Source organism: Mizuhopecten yessoensis, unplaced genomic scaffold, assembly GCF_002113885.1.
Source record: "Mizuhopecten yessoensis strain PY_sf001 unplaced genomic scaffold, ASM211388v2 scaffold11081, whole genome shotgun sequence".
In the NCBI taxonomy this organism is placed as follows: domain Eukaryota; kingdom Metazoa; phylum Mollusca; class Bivalvia; order Pectinida; family Pectinidae; genus Mizuhopecten; species Mizuhopecten yessoensis.
The window spans coordinates 238,155-259,514 of record NW_018408870.1 but is presented as its reverse complement, the minus strand read 5'-3'; the positions used below and the strand labels follow the sequence as shown (position 1 = coordinate 259,514).

Sequence of the window (21,360 nt, the reverse complement as noted above, 5' to 3'; positions counted from 1 at the left end):
TTTTTTTTTTATTGGTAACATAACAGACATAATGTCTATCATGTTACCAATATTATTTTTATTCATTGATGTTTCCTCTAAATCATTTGGAAAAATTGTGGATGGAAAATCCATTCAAAACCATGATTATATATATGCTGCAGTCAATATTTTAAACTGTTGTTAGTTATTTCATGATGTTTGATTAATGTTAATGCTATACAAATGTCTATGGTGTTACTTAGGTCTTTCATGTTACCAAAATGTCTGTCATGTTATTTGACCTAAAAAATGTATTTCTCTCTTAAATCCATCATTTATCTTGTGCAAATTAATGATAATATTGTCATTGGCAATATTAAATATAATTGAACCTAAAATACTTCTGACATTGCACTTTAAGTTCCACCAAACATATTTGACAAGTATGCAAATTTAAAAAAAATATGATTCAGAAGGGGAAAGTTGTTATTTTATAAAATAACTGAATTTCTGTCAACATTTATATATTTAATTGGCTTTAGCTGTGATACAATAATAATAAAAAAGGGAATTTGATTTATATATTTTTTTTTTGTATATTTAAATGTATTTTAAAAACTGGTAACACCACAGACATTTTGGTAGAATATGACATAATGTTTTAAAAATATTTAGAAAAAAAACGTAATTATTTTGAATTACAGAAATTTGTTTTAGTTAATCCAATGTTGGATCTAATAGTTTGGTTAATAAAAATGTATTTTTAAACAAGTTGTTTTTTATTTTTTATCAAAATGAAAATCGGTCAATTTCTGATAATGACTCTATATAGAACGAATCCAGGTAGATCTAGGTATATATAGAACGAATCCAGGTAGATCTAGATATATAAAGAAGGAATCCAGGTAGATCAAGGTATATATAGAACGAATCCAGGTAGATTTAGGTATATATAGTCGTTAAAAGTGCAGTTTATCTCCCTCTGTAGTGACATAATTAATGGATTCTCCAGTGTAGGTATTATAGTTGGGCAGGATAGGACGATTTGATTAACCATTTAATATTTAGTATGACTGGATCCAAGCACGGGGACCTGAGAATTTGTTACAGCTATATTTTGACCTAAACTAAAGTTATTTTAAAAGTTTTAGGGAAAAAAAGGAACACAAGGGCAGATAACCCAAAACAAACTGACACCATCTAATGTACACAAGGGCAGGTAGCCCAAAGCGTACTGACATCATCTAAGGTACATAAGGGTAGATTACCGAAAACGTACTGACACCGCCTAAGGAACACAAGGGCAGATAACCCAAAACGTACTGGCACCACCTAAGGAACACAAGGGCAGATAACCCAAAACCTACTGACACTGCCTAAGGAACACAAGGGTAGATAACCAAAAACGTACTGACACCGCCTAAGGAACACAGGGGCTGATAACCCAAAAACAAACTGACACCACCTAAGGAACACAAGGGCTGATAACCCAAAAACAAACTGACACCGCCTAATGAACACAAGGGCAGATAACCCAAAACATACTGACACCACCTAAGGAACACAAGGGCAGATAACCCAAAAACATACAGACACTGCCTAAGGAACACAAGGGCAGATAACCAAAAACGTACTGACACCGCCTAAGGAACACAAGGGCTGATAACCCAAAAACATACTGACACCGCCTAAGGACCCCAAGGGCAGATAACCCAAAACATACTGACACCGCCTAAGGAACAAAAGGGCAGATAACCCAAAACCTACTGACACTGACTAAGGAACACAAGGGTAGATAACCCAAAACGTACTGACACCACCTAAGTTACACAAGGGCAGATAACCAATAACGTACTGACACCGCCTACGGAACACAAGGGCTGATAAACCAAAAACATACTGACACCTTCTTATGTACACAAGGGCAGATAACCAAAAACGTACTGCCACCGCCTAAGGAACCCAAGGGCAGATAACCCAAAACGTACTGACACCACCACCACCTAAGGAACACAAGGGCTTATAATCCAAAAACATACTGACACCGCCTGAGGAACACAAGGGCAGATATCCCAAAAACATACTGACACTGCCTAAGGAACACAATGGCAGATAACCAAAAACGTACTGGCCCCGCCTAAGGAACACAAGGGAAGATAACCAAAAACGTACTGACACCGCCTACGGAACACAAGGGCTGATAAACCAAAAACATACTGACACCTTCTTATGTACACAAGGGAAGATAACCCAAAACCTACTGACACTGCCTAAGGAACACAAGGGTAGATAACCCAAAACGTACTGACACCACATAAGACAAGGGCAGATAACCCAAAACGTACTTACACAGCCTAAGGGACACAAGGGCAGATAACCCAAAGCATACTGACACCGCCTAAGAAACACAAGGGCAGATAACCAAAGACGTACTGACACCGCCTAAGGACCCAAAGGGCAGATAACCCAAAAGGTACTGACACCTCCTAAGGTACAAAAGGGCAGGTAACCCAAAAACATACTGACGCCGCCCAAGGAACACAAGGGCAGATATCCCAAAAACATACTGACACTGCCTAAGGAACACAATGGCAGATAACCAAAAACGTACTGCCACCGCCTAAGGAACCCAAGGGCAGATAACCCAAAACGTACTGACAACGCCTAAGGAACACAAGGGCTTATAATCCAAAAACATACTGACACCTTCTTATGTACACAAGGGGAGATAACCCAAAATATACTGACACCATCTAAGGTACACAAGGGTAGATAACCCAAAACGTACTTACACAGCCTAAGGGACACAAGGGCAGATAACCCGAAAGGTACTGACACCGCCTAAGGACCCAAAGGGCAGATAACCCAAAACGTACTGACAACGCCTAAGGAACACAAGGGTAGATAACCCAAAACCTACTTACACACCCTCATGAACACAATTGTAGATAACCCGAAACAAAATGACCCCACCTAAGGTACACAAGGGTAGATAACCCAAAACCTACTTACACACCCTCATGAACACAATTGTAGATAACCCGAAACAAAATGAATACTGACACCGCCTAAGGCACACAGGGCAGATAACCCAAAACATACTGACAACACATAAGGAACACAAGGGCAGAAAACCCAAAAACATACTGACGCCGCCCAAGGAACACAAGGGCAGATATCCCAAAAACATACTGACACGGCCTAAGGAACACAAGGGCTAATAACCCAAAAACATACTGACCCTGCCTAAGGAACACAAGGGTAGATAACCCAAAATATACTGACACCGCCTAAGGCACACAGGGCAGATAACCCAAAACAAACTGACGCCACCTAAGGTACACAAGGGTAGATAACCCAAAAACATACAGACCCTGCCTAAGGAACACAAGGGCTGATTACCCAAAAACATACGGACACCGCCTAAGGAACACCAGGGAAGATAACCCAAAAACATACAGATCCTGCCTAAGGAACACAAGGGTAGATAACCCAAAACGTACTGACACCGCCGAAGGAACACAAGGGCTGATTACCCAAAAACATACTGACAACGCCTAAGGAACACAAGGGAAGATAACCCAAAACCTACTGACACCGCCTAAGGAACACCAGGGAAGATAACCCAAAAACATACAGACCCTGCCTAAGGAACACAAGGGTAGATAACCAAAAACATACTGACACCTTCTTTTGTACACAAGGGTAGATAACCCAAAACGTACTGACACCACATAAGACAAGGGCAGATAACCCAAAGCATACTGACACCGCCTAAGGACCCAAAGGGCAGATAACCCAAAATATACTGACACCGCCTAAGGACCCAAAGGGCAGATAACCCAAAACGTACTGACAACGCCTAAGGAACACAAGGGAAGATAACCCAAAAGGTACTGTCACCTCCTAAGGGACAAAAGGGCAGATAACCCATAAACAAACTGACACCGCCTCAGGAACACAAGGATAGATAACCAAAAACATACTGACCCCGCCTAAGGACCCCAAGGGCAGATACCCCAAAACATACTGACACCGCCTTAGGAACACAAGGGCAGATATCCCAAAAACATACTGACACCTTCTTATGTACACAAGGGAAGATAACCCAAAACCTACTGACACTGCCTAAGGAACACCAGGGCAGATAACCAAAAACATACTGACACCTTCTTATGTACACAAGGGGAGATAACCCAAAATATACTGACACCGCCTAAGGCACACAGGGCAGATAACCCAAAACAAACTGACACAGCCTAAGGAACACAAGGGAAGATAACCCAAAAGGTACTGACACCTCCTAAGGCCCACAAGGGCAGATAACCCAAAAACATACTGACACCTTCTTATGTACACAAGGGTAGATAACCCAAAACCTACTTACACCACCTAATGTACACAAGGGTAGATAACCCGAAACAAAATGACACCACCTAAGGTACACAAGGGTAGATAACCAAAAACATACTGACACCGCCTAAGGCACACAAGGGCAGATAACCCAAAACGTACTGACACCTCCTAAGGCACACAAGGGCAGATAACCCAAAACGTACTGACACCACATAAGGGCAGATAACCCAAAACTTACTAACACCGCTTAAGTTTAAAACATGTTGTCGATCATCAAGTGTTAAATGAGGTCAAATTGATGCAAACATTTCACTTCAAGGCAAAATCAGTCAGTGTTCTTTAGATATAATGTTTCAACAAAACAACAAAAATAAATCAACAAATCAGATATCAACAACAGTGCTGTGACCAGTAAAAATGCCTCGGAGCTAGCCCTGGATTCGAACCATGGCCCTTCGATCATATAACGGTGACTCTTACCTGATCTACGTGATTAGCGGTGCTTTCCTAGTCCAGTCTACAGCTATAATTGATATACAAACACGAATTTAAGGCAACAAAGCTGTTAGCATGAAACACCACAACCTGAATTATCGCTTGTCTTGCCTGTAGTGAGACAGGGGACTTTAAATTAGGATCAAATTATTTAGATTACATGAATCTTGTCAAGTTTCAGACCAGGATTGGACTCAACACAACCACAGCCAAATGCTTTAACAAGAAGAGGTCAAGGAAGAACTCGATATCCGGAAGCAGGAAAAACAACGAGAACCCACGTGAAAAGGTATGGGTTCTCCTGCCCGACTGCGTGGGTTTTCTCTGGGTACTCCGGTTTCCACCAGCGCGCTAACATCTAGGCCAACAAAGGTGATTAATATAATATATAAGTTTTAATAACTTGTTTCGTAATGCAGAGCAACTATGATCGCACGATCTCCATTAGTTCTGTGTATGTTTAATTTAGTTTTTACTTTATTTTATTTTATTCAATTTTATTTAATTTGATGATAGATTTCTGGTACAGGATTTCTTATCCTCTGCATCTGACTCAAAACATAATAATTGTGTTATAAATTAAAAACAAAAATGTTTTTTTATTGTAATAGGACGAGTTGGGACTCGGGGACACACTAAATACAGATTAAGTGCGTGGATTGCCCGGAGCCCCGACTCGTCCTTCTACAAACTGTATTTATTGTAAAAAAAATGTTTTCCTCTTCATAATTCATGTTTGGTCTTCATCTTTTCTCTTCAGCTCTTGTATCTGTTGGATTGATCTTGTGGAAACTTGATTAAAACGTCATGAAGCTGGGTTTGGCAGTGTTCTGTCAACGTTGGATTGTCTCTTGTCCAATTTTCAAAAATAGTAATATGTAAAATATAGGAAAGGAGAGGTTTGTGTTGTCTGGGAGCTATTTTTTCTAGGCTGAGGCAATTTGAAGATAATCGAAATATAAAACAAGCCAAAAAATCCAGAAAAGCTAACACATTCAAAGAAAACATACTGAACTCATTCATCCCAGAGTATGCTTGTGTTATTTGGGATAACTGTACAAGACAAAAAAAATATCTCTTGGAATCTATCCAGTTTGATGTTATAACTTAAGGATAATTACTGGTCTAAGAAAAGGCACTAGCCATTGTATATTATATGAAGAAATAGGGTGTGAAAGTTTATAGAATAGGAGGGTTAAACATAAACACATCTTCTTCTTTAAAATAACAAACAAAATAACCCCAAATTATCTACATGAAATTATTCAACCATATATATTAAACACAGAAGAAAATATACGCAATCTTAGGCACTCAAGAATTTTCAATGTGCCTCTTCCTAGAACCACGCTATATGCTAATAGTTTTTTTCCCAATATGATGAACATATGGAACAGTGCCAAAAATAACTTAACTAATATTACTTATCTTATTACTTTTAAAAGGAAAATACAAAAGACAATTGTAGGGGACACAGAACAAAATGTATGTACACCTGAATTTAAATACTCTGGTTCACGAAAAAGTAATATATAAATGTGTCAATTAAGAAATGGTGCTAGTCAACTAAACTATGATCTGTTTAAAGATCACTAGAAAAATAGTCCAAACTGTCCTTGTAGTCACGCAATTGAAAACTCTTACCATTTCTGTTTTGAATGTCCTCTCTATAAAGATGAACGACAAACTCTTATGCAGGATCTTATATTAAATGATGTAGATTTCCATAATACAATATCTTTAGTACTATTCTAAATGGTAACACTAATAATATTGATTTACAGAACAACCAATTGATGGATTGAGTGCATAAATACGTTAATGCTACAGGACGGTTTGAATAGATTAAATTAAGTTAAATATACAAGCTGTATGTGGTTGAGGTATTGTTTGTATTCTGTAAGATAAATTCATTATTTCTGTTGATAGTGGATAATTTATATACAGTCGAATCTGCTCAAGCGACCATCTGTATTAAACGACCATCTGTTTTATGCGACCACTTTTCATTCCTCCCGACCGTTTTTACGATTAGGTAAGCTTAAATCATGGTAATTACCGAAAACACAGTCGTGTAAGTTAAAAACTTCAACAAGTCTCGGTCGATATGTAAAATATTTGTGACACTTAAATAAAATAAAAAATAAAAAATAAAATTGATTATGATATTTTGTTTTGAGTGAAATGAAAATTCTTTTCAAACGCTCTTTGTTGTTTGTTTACTGTTATAATTATCCCTCGACTATTGTTTAGTTATTCACCTGATCTGTTGAACGATGTTGTTTTAAACTACCTGTACGTGCGCTTGGGGCGGTGGTCTGTTTACAGTTGAAGAGGCGTTTGGTTAAAGTCGGTTGTGTGTACAAAATATGGTCAAACTTTATTAAACGACCACTTTTATCAAACGACCATTTTTTTTTTATTTCCCTTGGGTGGTCGCTTAATACAGATTCGACTGTATATATTTATACATAATATACCACGGTTGATTGAACAAATGTCCTCCCTGGGACTTTATGTGGTCATGACACTTAAGGTATGATGGAGTAATGTAAGTCAATAGTTATAATTTATTTAATTATTGAAAAACTAATAATTTATTGTGAAATACCAAAATGCCATATATTTGTATCCTTTGAACTAGTTTACTTTGTTATCATATTTAATGCCCAACTGCACATTAATTTAAAACAAATATAAACTACATTTTATAAACCAACAAACCCATGCCAGTAGACACATATGTGGTGTTAGAGTGCATGCGTGTGTGTTCGAGATTATCTTGTGTTCTTATATAATTAGTTATGTTATCTTTTTGTGTTTTCATTTTTTTCTGTTTTCTTTAAGTTCATTTTCTATTTGATTTTCCAACTCATCTCAAGACGTATCTACTTCAAATAAGTCCTGGTACATTTCTTTATCAGTATACATGCCTGTATCAGTTTTGCTTTATTTTATGTAGCCGTAGCAAAATTTTAGTGGCTCAAGGTCAAGACGTATATCCATATATTTAATTCAATATGGAATACTGTGTATATCCATAACGGTATATTTAATTTGTCTTGACACAAATTTTACAACTATATTAAATATCAATATCGCAATGTTTGTATTATATATTTTTTATCTTAAGTCAATGTATCACATGAAACTGATGTAATTTTATAAAAACATGAAAATATTAATCCAGCCTAATTGTTGTATATTACCTCGCAATAAATGTACCCACGTGTCATGAGATGAGTATGTATGTAAATATTGTATTCAATGTCTTCAACTATCAAAAGTATGCTGGAAGCCATGGAAAGAGCTTATATAGGCAAAGCCTGTTGCTCAATCCTTTTGTTTAATCAATTAAATATATTTGAAATGAAATCCCTGAAGACACATTTGAACTCTTCCAATTCAAAGGTTGGAATAGTTCATTTTCAGGGGTGAATGAGTTAAACAAAATAAGAAAGATATGGAAGTACTCCTGGAGAAATAAAAATCTTTAGCTTTGAAAGTATCAAATAAGTTTTTTATCAGTCCCACTTAAATTCAATATGTACCACAAGGGAACGTGGGAAATTTACATGTACATGTGAAATTTGAGAAAGATTCCTTTTGAAATAGCGCTAACCAGAATTTGTTGAAGCACGGACTTAGATCTAATCTAATTCCGTGGTTGAAGTAAACGCGACCGATGATCGACTATACATTTAGCATGAGCAATATAGCATGTCAATTCATTAAAAGTTTGACACAGACATTTGTTTGATTTACATCAATCAGGATGGTAGGAGCGGAAGGGGTGGGCTTTATTTTGGAGTAACCCGGCCGGAGTACCCGGTGAAAACCCCATGTGGTCGGAGACCTGTGACCCACGTCTTTCACACCACAGACCTTACCCTCGTGGACCAAACGGATGATGTATAGTCAAACAAAAATGATCGTGTTAAAAAAATGGCGAAAAAAATACCAAAATATACACGGGATAATCATATCCTACATGTGCTGTAATTGTGTAACATTGTGAAATAGTTCTACTATTTCTTGAACGAATGTCCCACTAATGGATAGCCGAGACATGGGTTGTTTAAAAACTTGAGATCTGTCTATAGACTTCTCTGATATGCATGATTAATAGAGGCCATTGCATCAAGTCAGAGATCCGTCTTTGCGTATTGCAGAGTTATCTTCTCTTGGGACCAGGTATTGATTGTTACGTCATTGGTTTGTGCGAGAAAATTACGTTGTTTTCTCAAAAATCGATGACGTTACTCTCACAAACAAGTAACATAACAATTAATACCTGCTCCCAAGAGAAGATAACTCTGCAATACGCAAAGACAGAGTAATTCCACGCGGTTTAGTTCATGATCAACCACGGACTAATTCCGGGTTCAACTTTCGATAAAAATGTCACCCCAATGATATTTATATAACCAAAAGATGATCTAAACCTGTATAACGTGTAAGTTTACTCTGAACATCTTTGTTTAGGTCCAAAATAGCTGTAATGATTAAATTCTCAAGTACCGCGGTGGTATTGTATACGTCTCCGTGTACAGTTATAAGTAAATACATTTAAATAATTAGAAAATAAGCTTATCATAGATGTGCATGCATGCACCGAAATACAGTTTTAAAGACAAAATTGCAATCTAAACGTCGCAACTTTTGAAATATGCTTTTATTTAGTTATTTATTAATTTCAGAGCTGATTGTCAATTAATGGATTGTAAAATCATAATTTCGTCTGAATAAATCCAGCAGTATCTATGTATGCTATTTTTGTAAATATGTGTTGTTCCTGAATAGGAGCAAAGGTTTGTCTTCGGCAAATCCGTTTAATTGAATTTTAAAATGTGTGTTTCAAAGTTTAGAACGCATAGAACGGATATATGTATTGTGTATAGATATACACGATTTGTACGTCGTTATTCAGTTTCGCCTTTTTCCTGGTAAATTTATTATGTAATGTCACGGACTTAGATAACAAGAATAACAATATTATAATTATAACAATACCTAGATCTTCCGTTGATAATATTTGTGCCCCATTCTCTGGTATCTTAATTAAAAACTTCCCCGTAACTGTTCATGGGTTAACATGTTATCGGATACTGATCTTTCCCCGAAACGATTATATTAGGTCCCTGTGCAAGGCCTCCACGTGTACAAAGGCAAGCCTTTTCGCGCGCTGTTTGAATAGAACGCATTGGATTGGATAGTATTTGTGGCTCTCCTGTCGATACCGCGTCGTTCAAACGCTTTCCTCAAAGGAGCACCTGTTGATCTCCTTGCAAGCGCGTGTCGTATATAGACAAAGGGGGTCTGCTTATTTGATGTATTTTCGACAAAGAAACTCTCTACAGGTGAAAAAGAACATGTTTCGTATTGGACAGGTAAGAATATGGATCGGTTGCTTTGCATGTTGCATTGTAGTCTGGTGATGTTTATATTTACATATTTCCTCAATTCCTTCCGCAACAAGTGGTTTTTATCAACTTTTAGTGCGATAACATGTGGTTTCGCGACCAAAACAGACATTGTTTACAATCAGATACACGTACGCGTGGCTTCAATACACACCAATATGCTATCATTCTACTGAATTATCTGCTCAACCTATATTTCCTGTTGCATTTGCATTTTCAAATATAAAGTTATCGAGATTATCTGAAGTAAATATATTGAGACTTGGTTGAATAATATTTAACAATAATGTTTGTTTAGCAAAATTAGGGAAAGCGTGACCGGTTCATGCATAACAATGGCGAAAGGAAAACAGAGTTACCCTCTCAGTCTGTAACTCGGCGTCTTTCTCGGATCAATCTGTTCGACTAGACAATGTATAACAAACTGGATTTGATTATTCTGATTGAAAAAAAAAGCTATTTCTATCTTCCCGATCTCAAATTAAAGCTAGACAAGAAAATCCCTTATGCTACATAGTAATGTGTGTGTGCTACAAAGGACAATCCGACAGGGGCCTCTGCTAATTCCAAATATTAGATGATTAAAACTTGCTGAAAATGCTGCATTGCTCGTAACTTCCAGCATTTTTGCTGCCTGCTACTGGTACCAATAAACATATTCTGTTAGCCTATACTACTTCCCACACAATCATACGATGGAAACCCTCTCCAACGTTCATAGTAATGATACCCCCTACACTTAAGCCATTGAAGTCGTAATCATGAGTTCATGACAATTAATTGATGTTTATTTTTGTATCTTGAACATCCATTTATAAATAATATTATAAAATAACTAAGAGATACTGTAACAGGAGAGGAGAAATACACAGTCAAACCGGTCCTGAACTCTAGATTGATACTACTGACACCCATCCCACTACCACTACATTAGATACTACTGACACCCATCCCACTACCACGACATTAGATACTACTGACACCCATCCCACTACCTCTACATTAGATACTACTGACACCCACCCCACTACCACTACATTAGATACTACCGACACCCATCCCACTACCACCACATTAGATACTACTGACACCCATCCCCCTACCACTACATTAGATACTACTGATACCCATCCCACTACCACTACATTAGATCCTACTGACACCCATCCCACTACCACTCCATTAGATACTACTGACACCCATCCCCCTACCACTACATTAGATACTACTGACACCCATCCCACTACCACTACATTAATTCCTCCCTCCTTTCTTCCTTAGTCTTCACCCGTTCGTCAAGCATTCACCCAGTATACTTAATAACAGGGTTGGTCAAAGACATCGCTGTAAAAGGAGAAAAGAAATGCAATGCTATGCTAGACCGACAAAAAACATGACTTTACGAACTCTAGATGGATACTCTACCAAATGTACATGAGCTACCCTTCTAGATCTGGATCAATACGCTGCAGGACCTTTATATAAGGGTATGCAGACAGCCAGAGAGAAGGAGCTCACAGATACACTAGTCCCGTGGATCGAGGGCTGTCTGGAAGCCCTTCAATGCTTTTTCACACAACATTATCTGGCTGTCTGTTCCAGTCAGCCATGTGCAGTCTTTGGAAAGCATGAATTTTTGTAGAGATTAATAATGAACAGCTTGGAAGCTATTGAAATTGTTGATCTGTTGTCTTTGTTTCCTCGTACGTTTACCGCTTATAGGGGTAGGATAATTATAAGTACGGCACTTAAGCCGGTTCCACTGCAAAAATAATGCAAACCTCTTCACAACCACTTTAAATGTCGGTTTACATAATTTTATGACGATGATTAAAGATGAGTTTGACTAAAAGCAGGAAATTATAAAATGAAAACATCAACTTGTGTAAGTAATATACAGTGCAGATTCACAAATCTGTAACGAATGAATATAGGCAGTTAAGGGATTGTTACATGCATAGATAATTACTTTGATCCATTGTCTCTGATTATAGGTATGATTGCACCTACTTCGATTAAAGGTGCCTAACCATTTACCTGCACATGCATGTGACACCCTTGGTATGTACATGTTAGCTAACTAGAGTTAACACAATTTTTGAATAGTGATAAAATATATCACAGTGCCGTATATATAATATATGTGGATAAAATGCCTGATGAGTGTAAATATGAAATATGAATAATGTAAAATTTCAGACTTTTCCTGTATCATCCTGTTGATTCAGTGACATTTGATTTAACTTGATAGGATTTGTGATGGAGGCCAGTATCAAGAGGACATCTCTGGTCGGTGACATCGGGCTGAGAGAAGAGGAAGTTTCGTCAGACACGGAGAATCGTAACGATAATGGTAAGTACATTGTACATAATAGTAGTAGACTCTAAAGAGAAATATAATGATATTGGTATATGTGCCATAATGAGCATCCAGGCCCCTCTTGTATTTATATAAAACATCTCAACTGTTGAGAACTCATGAAGTCTAAGATTTCCTATGGAGGCACGGTAGTCTAGTGGTACTATGCTGAGCTCGAGTCACGGCACAGCACTGTATCTTTGAGCAAGATACTTTACTCTGTTTGTTCCAGTCTACTCAGCTGTAAATGAGTACATGGTTGGGCAGTGCTAGAATTGTTTAATGCTAGCTGTTCGCGCCAAATGGCAGCTCCGGCTGTATGCTCCCCAGGGAGTTGAGAAAGGTATTGGCTGATTGCAAAGGCCCTATAACTACGGATAATAATTTGTGAACCGCTTTGAGACGACCTACAAACTAGGTTGTGATAAAGAGGAATATAAGAACCTCAAATTATTATTATTATTATTAGACAATATATTGCTTGGGATTTTCCCTCAACTTTGAGAAGGTTTATACAAGTGGTCCCTGAGCACTAACTTATTTTAAGCAATTAATCAATTACTTCCTGTATTGTCCTATATATAGCTAGCTGTAATGTATCAATTACTTCCTGTATTGTCCTATATATAGCCAGCTGTAATGTATCAATTTTTCTGTATTGTCCTATATATAGCTAGCTGTAATGTATCAATTTCTTCCTGTATTGTCCTATATATAGCTAGCTTTAATGTATCAATTACTTCCTGTATTGTCTTATATATAGCTAGCTTTAATTTATCAATTACTTCCTGTATTGTCCTATATATGGCTAGCTGTAATGTATCCATTACTTCCTGTATTTTCCTATATATAGCTAGCTGTAATGTATCAATTTCTTCCTGTGTTGTCCTATATATAGCTAGCTGTAATGTATCCATTCCTTCCTGTATTGTCCTATATATAGCTAGCTGTAGTGTATCAATTACTTCCTGTATTGTACTATATATAGCTAGCTGTAATGTTTCAAATACTTCCTGGATTGTCCTATATATAGCTAGCTGTAATGTATCCATTACTTCCTGTATTTTCCTATATATAGCTAGCTGTAATGTATCAATTCCTTCCTGTATTGTCCTATATATAGCCAGCTGTAATTTATCAATTACTTCCTGTATAGTCCTATATATAGCTAGCTGTAATGTATCAATTTTTCTGTATTGTCCTATATATAGCCAGCTGTAATTTATCAATTACTTCCTGTATAGTCCTATATATAGCTAGCTGTAATGAATCAATTACTTCCTGTATTGTCTTATATATAGCTAGCTGTAATGTATCAATTACTTCCTGTATTGCCCTATATATAGCTAGCTGTAATGTATCAATTCCTTCCTGTATTGTCTTATATATAGCTAGCTGTAATGTATCAATTACTTCCTGTATAGTCATATATATAGCCAGCTGTAATGTATCAATTACCTCCTGTATTGTCCTATATATAGCTAGCTGTAGTGTATCAATTACTTCCTGTATTGTACTATATATAGCTAGCTGTAATGTTTCAAATACTTCCTGGATTGTCCTATATATAGCTAGCTGTAATGTATCAATTTCTTCCTGTGTTGTCCTATATATAGCTAGCTGTAATGTATCCATTACTTCCTGTATTTTCCTATATATAGCTAGCTGTAATGTATCAATTCCTTCCTGTATTGTCTTATATATAGCTAGCTGTAATGTATCAATTACTTCCTGTATTGCCCTATATATAGCTAGCTGTAATGTATCAATTCCTTCCTGTATTGTCTTATATATAGCTAGCTGTAATGTATCAATTACTTCCTGTATTGCCCTATATATAGCTAGCTGTAATGTATCAATTTCTTCCTGTGTTGTCCTATATATAGCTAGCTGTAATGTATCATTTTCTCCCTGTATTGTCCAGTATTGTCCTATATATAGCTAGCTGTAATGTATCATTTTCTCCCTGTATTGTCCAGTATTGTCCTATATATAGCTAGCTGTAATGTATCATTTTCTCCCTGTATTGTCCAGTATTGTCCTATATATAGCTAGCTGTAATGTATCATTTTCTCCCTGTATTGTCCAGTATTGTCCTATATATAGCTAGCTGTAATGTATCCATTTCTCCCTGTATTGTCCTATATATAGCTAGCTGTAATGTTTCAAATACTTCCTGTATTGTCCTATATATGGCTAGCTGTAATGTATCCATTACTTCCTGTATTGTCCTATATATAGCTAGCTGTAATGTTTCAAATACTTCCTGTATTGTCCTATATATAGCTAGCTGTAATGTATCAATTACTTCCTGTATAGTCCTATATATAGCTAGCTGTAATGTATCAATACTTCCTGTATTGTCCTATATATAGCTAGCTGTAATGTAGTGTTTTATATCATTTCTCTCATGGATGATGTGTATTTCTATTCCATAGATGTGTTTCACTGTGGGAAGTGTGAGCTACAGTTCCAGTGTTCGTATCAACTCCATCACCACATTGCCTACACACACGCTGGCATCACCATGGACACAGCTGAGCGACTGCCCAATCCATATCCTGTTGAGCCTCTCGCCTTGAACCTGAAGCACTCGAATAGGGTCGATTCACCAATCGTGAACAAGTCACGTGAGCCTAGTCCTCTATCCAAACCTTTCCGCAAAAGTTTGCAGAGTGTTGCCCTTGATCTTTCGAAACCACCCTCAAACTCCGGTGAGGCACTAGACCTATCAACAACAAAACTACCAAGCTTCAGGGAGGGGGAGGTGACTACGTACAGGAGTCATCAAGGGGAGGCCACTCCAAGTAATGATCAAAGTCATTCCTTTGATCAAACTACTTTCGGAAAAAGATGTAACAGTGATTTAGGAAAAGCAGCTGCCGATGACATGGTTAAGAGTGGACAGTTTTTGGTAGACAACTCATCGGAGGCTGATAATCTGATGTCCGGTCACAACTCTGAAGGGGAAGATGAAAACCATCTTGTGATTGATTGTTCCAGCTCTACAAACAATTTTTCAAATGAAGAAATAAATTATGAACCAAGTCACAAAGACAGTCTGGAGTCTAATATTTTGACAAAAAGCCAATTTCAATTTCCGTATGGCAAGCGTAAGTATCATATGCCTGACAACGGAGGTCAAGATCATGGTAACCGGCAAGGTCAGCATCATCCAATCCAGAGTCATGGTCAGCAGTCAGATAACCAGGGTCAAGTTCTGTCCCCTCAGAACCAAAGTCAAGGTCATCTCCTACAAAGCGAAGGTCAAGGTCTGTCTGCAGGAGCCGATGCCGGACGGTTCAATGGTTTGTCATTTCCATTCAGCCTGCAGCAGCATCTAATGATGATGAATGGTAGTGGGGCATCACCTCCTAATCCGAACTATAACGTCATGCCATCGGATATGCAACAGAGTCTTATGTCTTTCCAACAGCAGTTGTCTCCCTTTATGCAGGGCAAACCAGGCCCTGTGAAAGCCGCCAAGGTGAGTCGTCGCTCCAGGGTGAAGGCCACAGACCTTCAAGTGGACAAGAATAAGACGGTGGTGGAAATTTACGAGTGTAAAGTATGCAACAGGAAGTTCTCCCAGGTCGGAAACTTCCACAACCACATGAAACTTCATAGCACCAAGGTGTGTGTATGTGGCATCTGTAAGGTTGAGTTCCTCGACAGCTATGAACTGCAGCGTCACATGCGTAAGACGCACACAGGAGACATGCCTTATAAGTGTGAACAATGCGACCGTGAGTTCAGCCAGTACAACAACCTACGGAGACATCTCCGCGTACACAATGGAAAGTCCTACAAGTGTCACATCTGTGGACGTACCTTTAACGAGGTGTTTTACCTGGAGATGCACATCGGGTCCCACACAGGAGAGCGGACCTATAGCTGTGGTGTGTGTAGTTTATCCTTCAGTGACAATGCAGAGCTCCAAAGACACGTGCAAACACACAGCGCCGCTGAGCTTCACACATGTGAGGTTTGCGGGAAATCCTTCAGTAAAGCTTGTGTATTAAGGCAGCACAAAAAGATGCACTCCGGTCTTCGTCCGTTCAAGTGTGACATTTGCGACAAGGCTTTCATTCATCGTCATCATCTGAAGATACATTCACGTATGCACAGCACTGATAAACCCTATAGGTGTAAGATCTGTGGGAAAGATTTTGCTCAGACAAGCCACCTATACAAGCACGTCCGACAACATGCACAGAATACTGGCGAGGAAGAATCTGATGTTCGTACTCAGGTCGACATCCAAGCCCTGTACCCAGGGCTCTGTCAAGGATCCCGCGGCACTCCTAGTCCCCTGACCACGTCTGGAGTGAGTGACCTTTCACAGTCATCCGGCTCTCCAATAAACAGCCCAGTTATGGAGGGAGAATGTCACGATGATCCATCACCTGGTGAAAATGATCTGCCTTTAAAATCACAGCTGTCTGATAACGAGGATGAAAATGGATGTAATGATCTTAATGTTAGTTCAGCTGGCAAATTTAAAGCTGTGTTGCCCGATATGACAATGGCCACTGTTGGCTGCGAAGATACTTATAAATTTGACGACGGAATAGGTCTTGGTCATAACATGAACGAAGATGAGGAGGACTTGATGGATCAGCCACTGGAGGATATAAAACGTAGAGAGGAAAGCACAGCATCAGATACTATGGAATCAGATTTTGACACAGAATCAGGAGAGTTATCTCCCCTTGCAAATGAAGGGCAGCATGACTACAGAAAATTTGACATTGCAAAACGTTTGGTAACCACCGTTGCCAATCATGCCAATAGAGCAGAATTTCCGTATCAAGACAAAGTCTCATCTGCAGAACATCCTGTTGAGAGAAATAAATCAGATTGTGAAGATTTTTCTGAACGGATTAAGAAAGAATGCAGCCAGATGTCACAAAGTATGGATGACATTAAATCTGATGTTACACTTGACCAAAAAATGACAATAAATCCCGATACTGAAGACAATATGGGAAACATTAGAATGAAGTCTGAAACGACAGAAGGAAAAAAAAGACAGGAGAAAAATGGACAGACAGTAAAACAGAGGTATTCCATTGAGCATCTTCTCAAGAATCCAAATGAACAGGAAGTTTTCGATAATGGTGGAAAGGAACGTGAACCTTTTGAAAGAAATTTTATTAAAGGCAAGATTGGTTCAGAACTACACCCAATGACTGGACCGAGAGTGGGAATGACGACAGATCTACATCACACAGGTGTTTCAAAACATTCATCCATTACCGAGTTTCATTTTAAAAATACGGCAAGTCTACATCGAAAGGAATCGTCACAACATCCACTTCACAATGGATCCTGTGTTAATAGTACACAAAACCCAGCTATGTCTGTTTTCGATATTCATCTGAGTTCTAATTCATATGACCTTCACCAGAACTCTCTCAGACAAGGTCAAGGTCACTTAGACCAACATTCTGCACGGCTGAGTGAGTCTATATCTCCCATGAGTTCTGACCATTTGTCCACAGCATCTTCATTGGAAACAGAAATGTCAAGGTCAAGGTCGTCAAGTCTTGAAAGTGAGGATAAGAGGTCAAGGTCATATAAAATGAAATGTGAGTTGATAGGCCATGGTAACACGAGGGAAGAGGATGTGACATCATCTACAGATGACCACACTGTGAGTAATAGCAATGTAAGTTCAGGCGAGCAAAGGGAAGACAACTCTAGTCCGTACAATATGCAGTCGTCAAAAGACTTTGTATCCAGAGAGGTTTCTCAATATCCAACTGAGGGAGGTTTGAGTTCTGACAGGTCATCCACTCACGCCAAACCAAAACAGAAAAGGCGCAGACGTCAAAATGTCAACAAAGTCATTCCTCCAGAGCAGAATTACCTCCCTTTGGTCCCTAATTTAGGCATTGATCCCCAACAGATGTACTTGTTGCAGCTGCACCAGATGCAAATGGCAATGGCGGCCTCGATGGCTGCTGGGGCCCATATGTATCCTTTCTCAGGCAGCAGGGTTATGCCCGGAGGAAATTTCGATACCAGCACTGCTTATTCCCCTGAAATTAGTCATCACCAGCATTTCAACAGGGATAGGTCAAGGTCACAGTCACCACAAGTGCCTAGGTCACATAACCTACACAGACTTAGTCAAGAAGGCTTGCTTCATTCGCCATCAATTTCGCCACGAAACAAAGATGTCAGTCACTCTGGGTCACCAAAGTCGTCAAACTTGACCCCTTCAGACAAAGTGACCTCATCCCGGGAGGAAATGATGAGGTTTATGATGTTGAAACAGGAAATGGCCAGCAACGGACACAGTTGAAGAATTATAGAATAATTGGTATCATTTTACTGTAATCAGACAACAAAATTATTACGGTGTATATAGTGGTTTAAAGGCTATCTACATGTACCTGAAAACTCTAAAAGCTAGCTGTCTTAACCCTTTCACCCCTAGGTAACTTTAGTAGACTCTATCATATATTTATCCGGATGAGTCCATTATGGTTTACACTGGTGAAAGGGTTAAAACTAGTTCGCTAGCAATATTCAATAATGACACAAAGTTTTTGTAAAATACTTTAAAAAAAAAAATCTCCTTTTCTAAAAGTTAAAGTCCATTTTGAAAAACTGTATATATATTATGTCTAAAAACTCTAAAAATAAAATTTTCAAGAACAGGCATTTATTTAATTAACATATTGTGATCATCTATAGTTTGAGATAAGTAATGTGAGCTAGAACACAATCTGTTTATTCTGCTCAGAGCTTTATCATTTATAAAGTATATTGTGTAGGTAAAATATACCGTTACATTCTAGTCCTTCATAATTCTAGTTCTCAGTTGTTAAGGAAAAAATGTCAAAATAATCCAACATATTTTTACACTTCTGACCTTATTACTTCTGACTGTGTCCATGAAAGGAATGTATAACCATCAATCACACTTGTGAAATATACCAAACTTTTTTAATAGGAACAAAAATATATGGAGTTTTATGAGTTCTTAAAAACACATTTCTAAATATTTTTTAGGAAATAGAAAACAAGTTAAAAGATTGTGGAAATTCCAGGTTTACAGTAAGCTACATGTATACATGATAGAGAAACTTGTTACCAGTAGATGTACATGTACAATATTTAAGGAAATCATTGTTTAAGTTTAAGTGTCATAATTTTTTTTTTTTACAAGTGACAGAGAAAGAGTTAAATGATTTAAAGTGTTATTTATTACAAGTGTCATAAAACAACAGTTAATTATTATAACCAAATTTTCATATAGCAACAGTAAATTATTATAACCAAATTGAGAAAACCATTGAAAGTATGATTTATAGAACAGTGAAAATAATTTATTGCAAGTGTCATACATCATAAAGAAATGGTACCACAAGTGTTATATAAAAATGTTATTTTAACAATAGTAAGTTTATTTTAAACAAATGTTGAATATAACATAGTGTCATTTATACTTATGTGAGAAATATATAACAAGTTTCATGAATTACAAGTGTCATACAGACGTGAGAAATTTATTACAAGTGTCATACAATGTGAGAAATGTATTACAAGTGTCATACAGACGTGAGAAATTTATTACAAGTGTCATTTATACAATTTACAAAAGTCAGATTTTTTTTACGAGTGTCATTAATCGCAATCACTTTTTATACAAAAGTGGAAATTTATTACAAGTGTCATTTATACAAAAGTGAGAAATGTATTACAAGTGTCATTTAATTTATACAGAAGTCTGTATTCTTTATTGTCAGAAACACAAGTCTATATTATTTACTGGAAGAACATTTCTGTGAATACAGAAGTCGGTGTGTGTTATTCTGATTTGTCATATTCCAGACAATTACATTTCTGAACGCAACGACAACCGTGTCTGAAATGAATTTCACAAAAGATTACATTTATGTTTGAATTTGGAAAAGATAGACTCTTCAACATTTTTGGTAAAAGTATCAAATGAGAAGTGAAAAGAAAGGTTCTGTATAAGGCAAAACAAACAGAATGTGTCCAGTTACATAGGAAAAGAAAATTACTGTGGATTGTAGATAATACATTTCATCTTTAATTTTTCATAAGGTTTATATAGGACTTTGATGTGGACTTGAACAGTGCTTTCTTGAAAATTGCTAAAAAAACAAGTTAAGGGTAGGCACACAAAATTATAGAAGGTAGATATGGGGTAATGGAAAACATTATTTTTTTTTGCCTAATGAAAAATATTAGATCATTTGACTGGTTGGTTCTATTGAAACCAAAACCTAAAAAAAATCCTTTGGATTCTAAATCAGTTTTATGATGGTGTATGTTATCAGTTATGTATAAGTTTTGAGATGTCCAATAGCCGCTATATATATATGCTGGATGCATAGCTGTTGTTAATATTCCTATTGTTAAGTGTTATTTTAAACTTTTTTTTTTGATACATTTTTTATACATAAACCTTGCATTCAATATATATTTTTGTATATTGATTGAAATGTGTTCAATATTGTTTTTGAATTGTTTAGTATATTTTAAGAAAATTATGTTAAGTGATCATGAATGAATGCAATGTCCACCAAATGGTACCTTATGTTTACGTGTGACTGGATGTAAAACATGTACATTAAGTTTATTTGTATATATGAATACTCTGTACATTGAGTTTGTATTTGAATGCTACCGCCGTATTTGCCATGATTAGCACACACACACCCCCACACACCCCTCGGGCTCCCCATTTTCAGGAGGAATTTAAATTATAAAGGCCCATTCAAGCCC

General features: G+C 37.3%; 1 protein-coding gene across 1 annotated transcript; it reads left to right on the top strand.

Moving 5' to 3' along the window:
• Positions 1 to 10,106: 10,106 nt before the first annotated feature.
• Positions 10,107 to 19,172, top strand: LOC110465461. Its single transcript, XM_021521293.1, has 3 exons — positions 10,107 to 10,202; positions 12,487 to 12,588; positions 15,033 to 19,172. Exons 2-3 carry the CDS (start codon positions 12,495 to 12,497, stop codon positions 18,902 to 18,904), a joined length of 3,966 nt encoding a protein of 1,321 aa, XP_021376968.1. The 5' UTR covers positions 10,107 to 10,202; positions 12,487 to 12,494; the 3' UTR covers positions 18,905 to 19,172.
• The last annotated feature ends 2,188 nt before the right edge of the window (positions 19,173 to 21,360 follow it).

Bases quoted from the DNA above. Each gene is read 5' to 3' on its own strand.
- LOC110465461 (XM_021521293.1), top strand. From the start codon at position 12,495: ATGGAGGCCAGTATCAAGAGGACATCTCTGGTCGGTGACATCGGGCTG. The intron at 12,589-15,032 runs GTAAGTACATTG...TCTATTCCATAG, and splicing joins GGAGAATCGTAACGATAATG to ATGTGTTTCACTGTGGGAAG.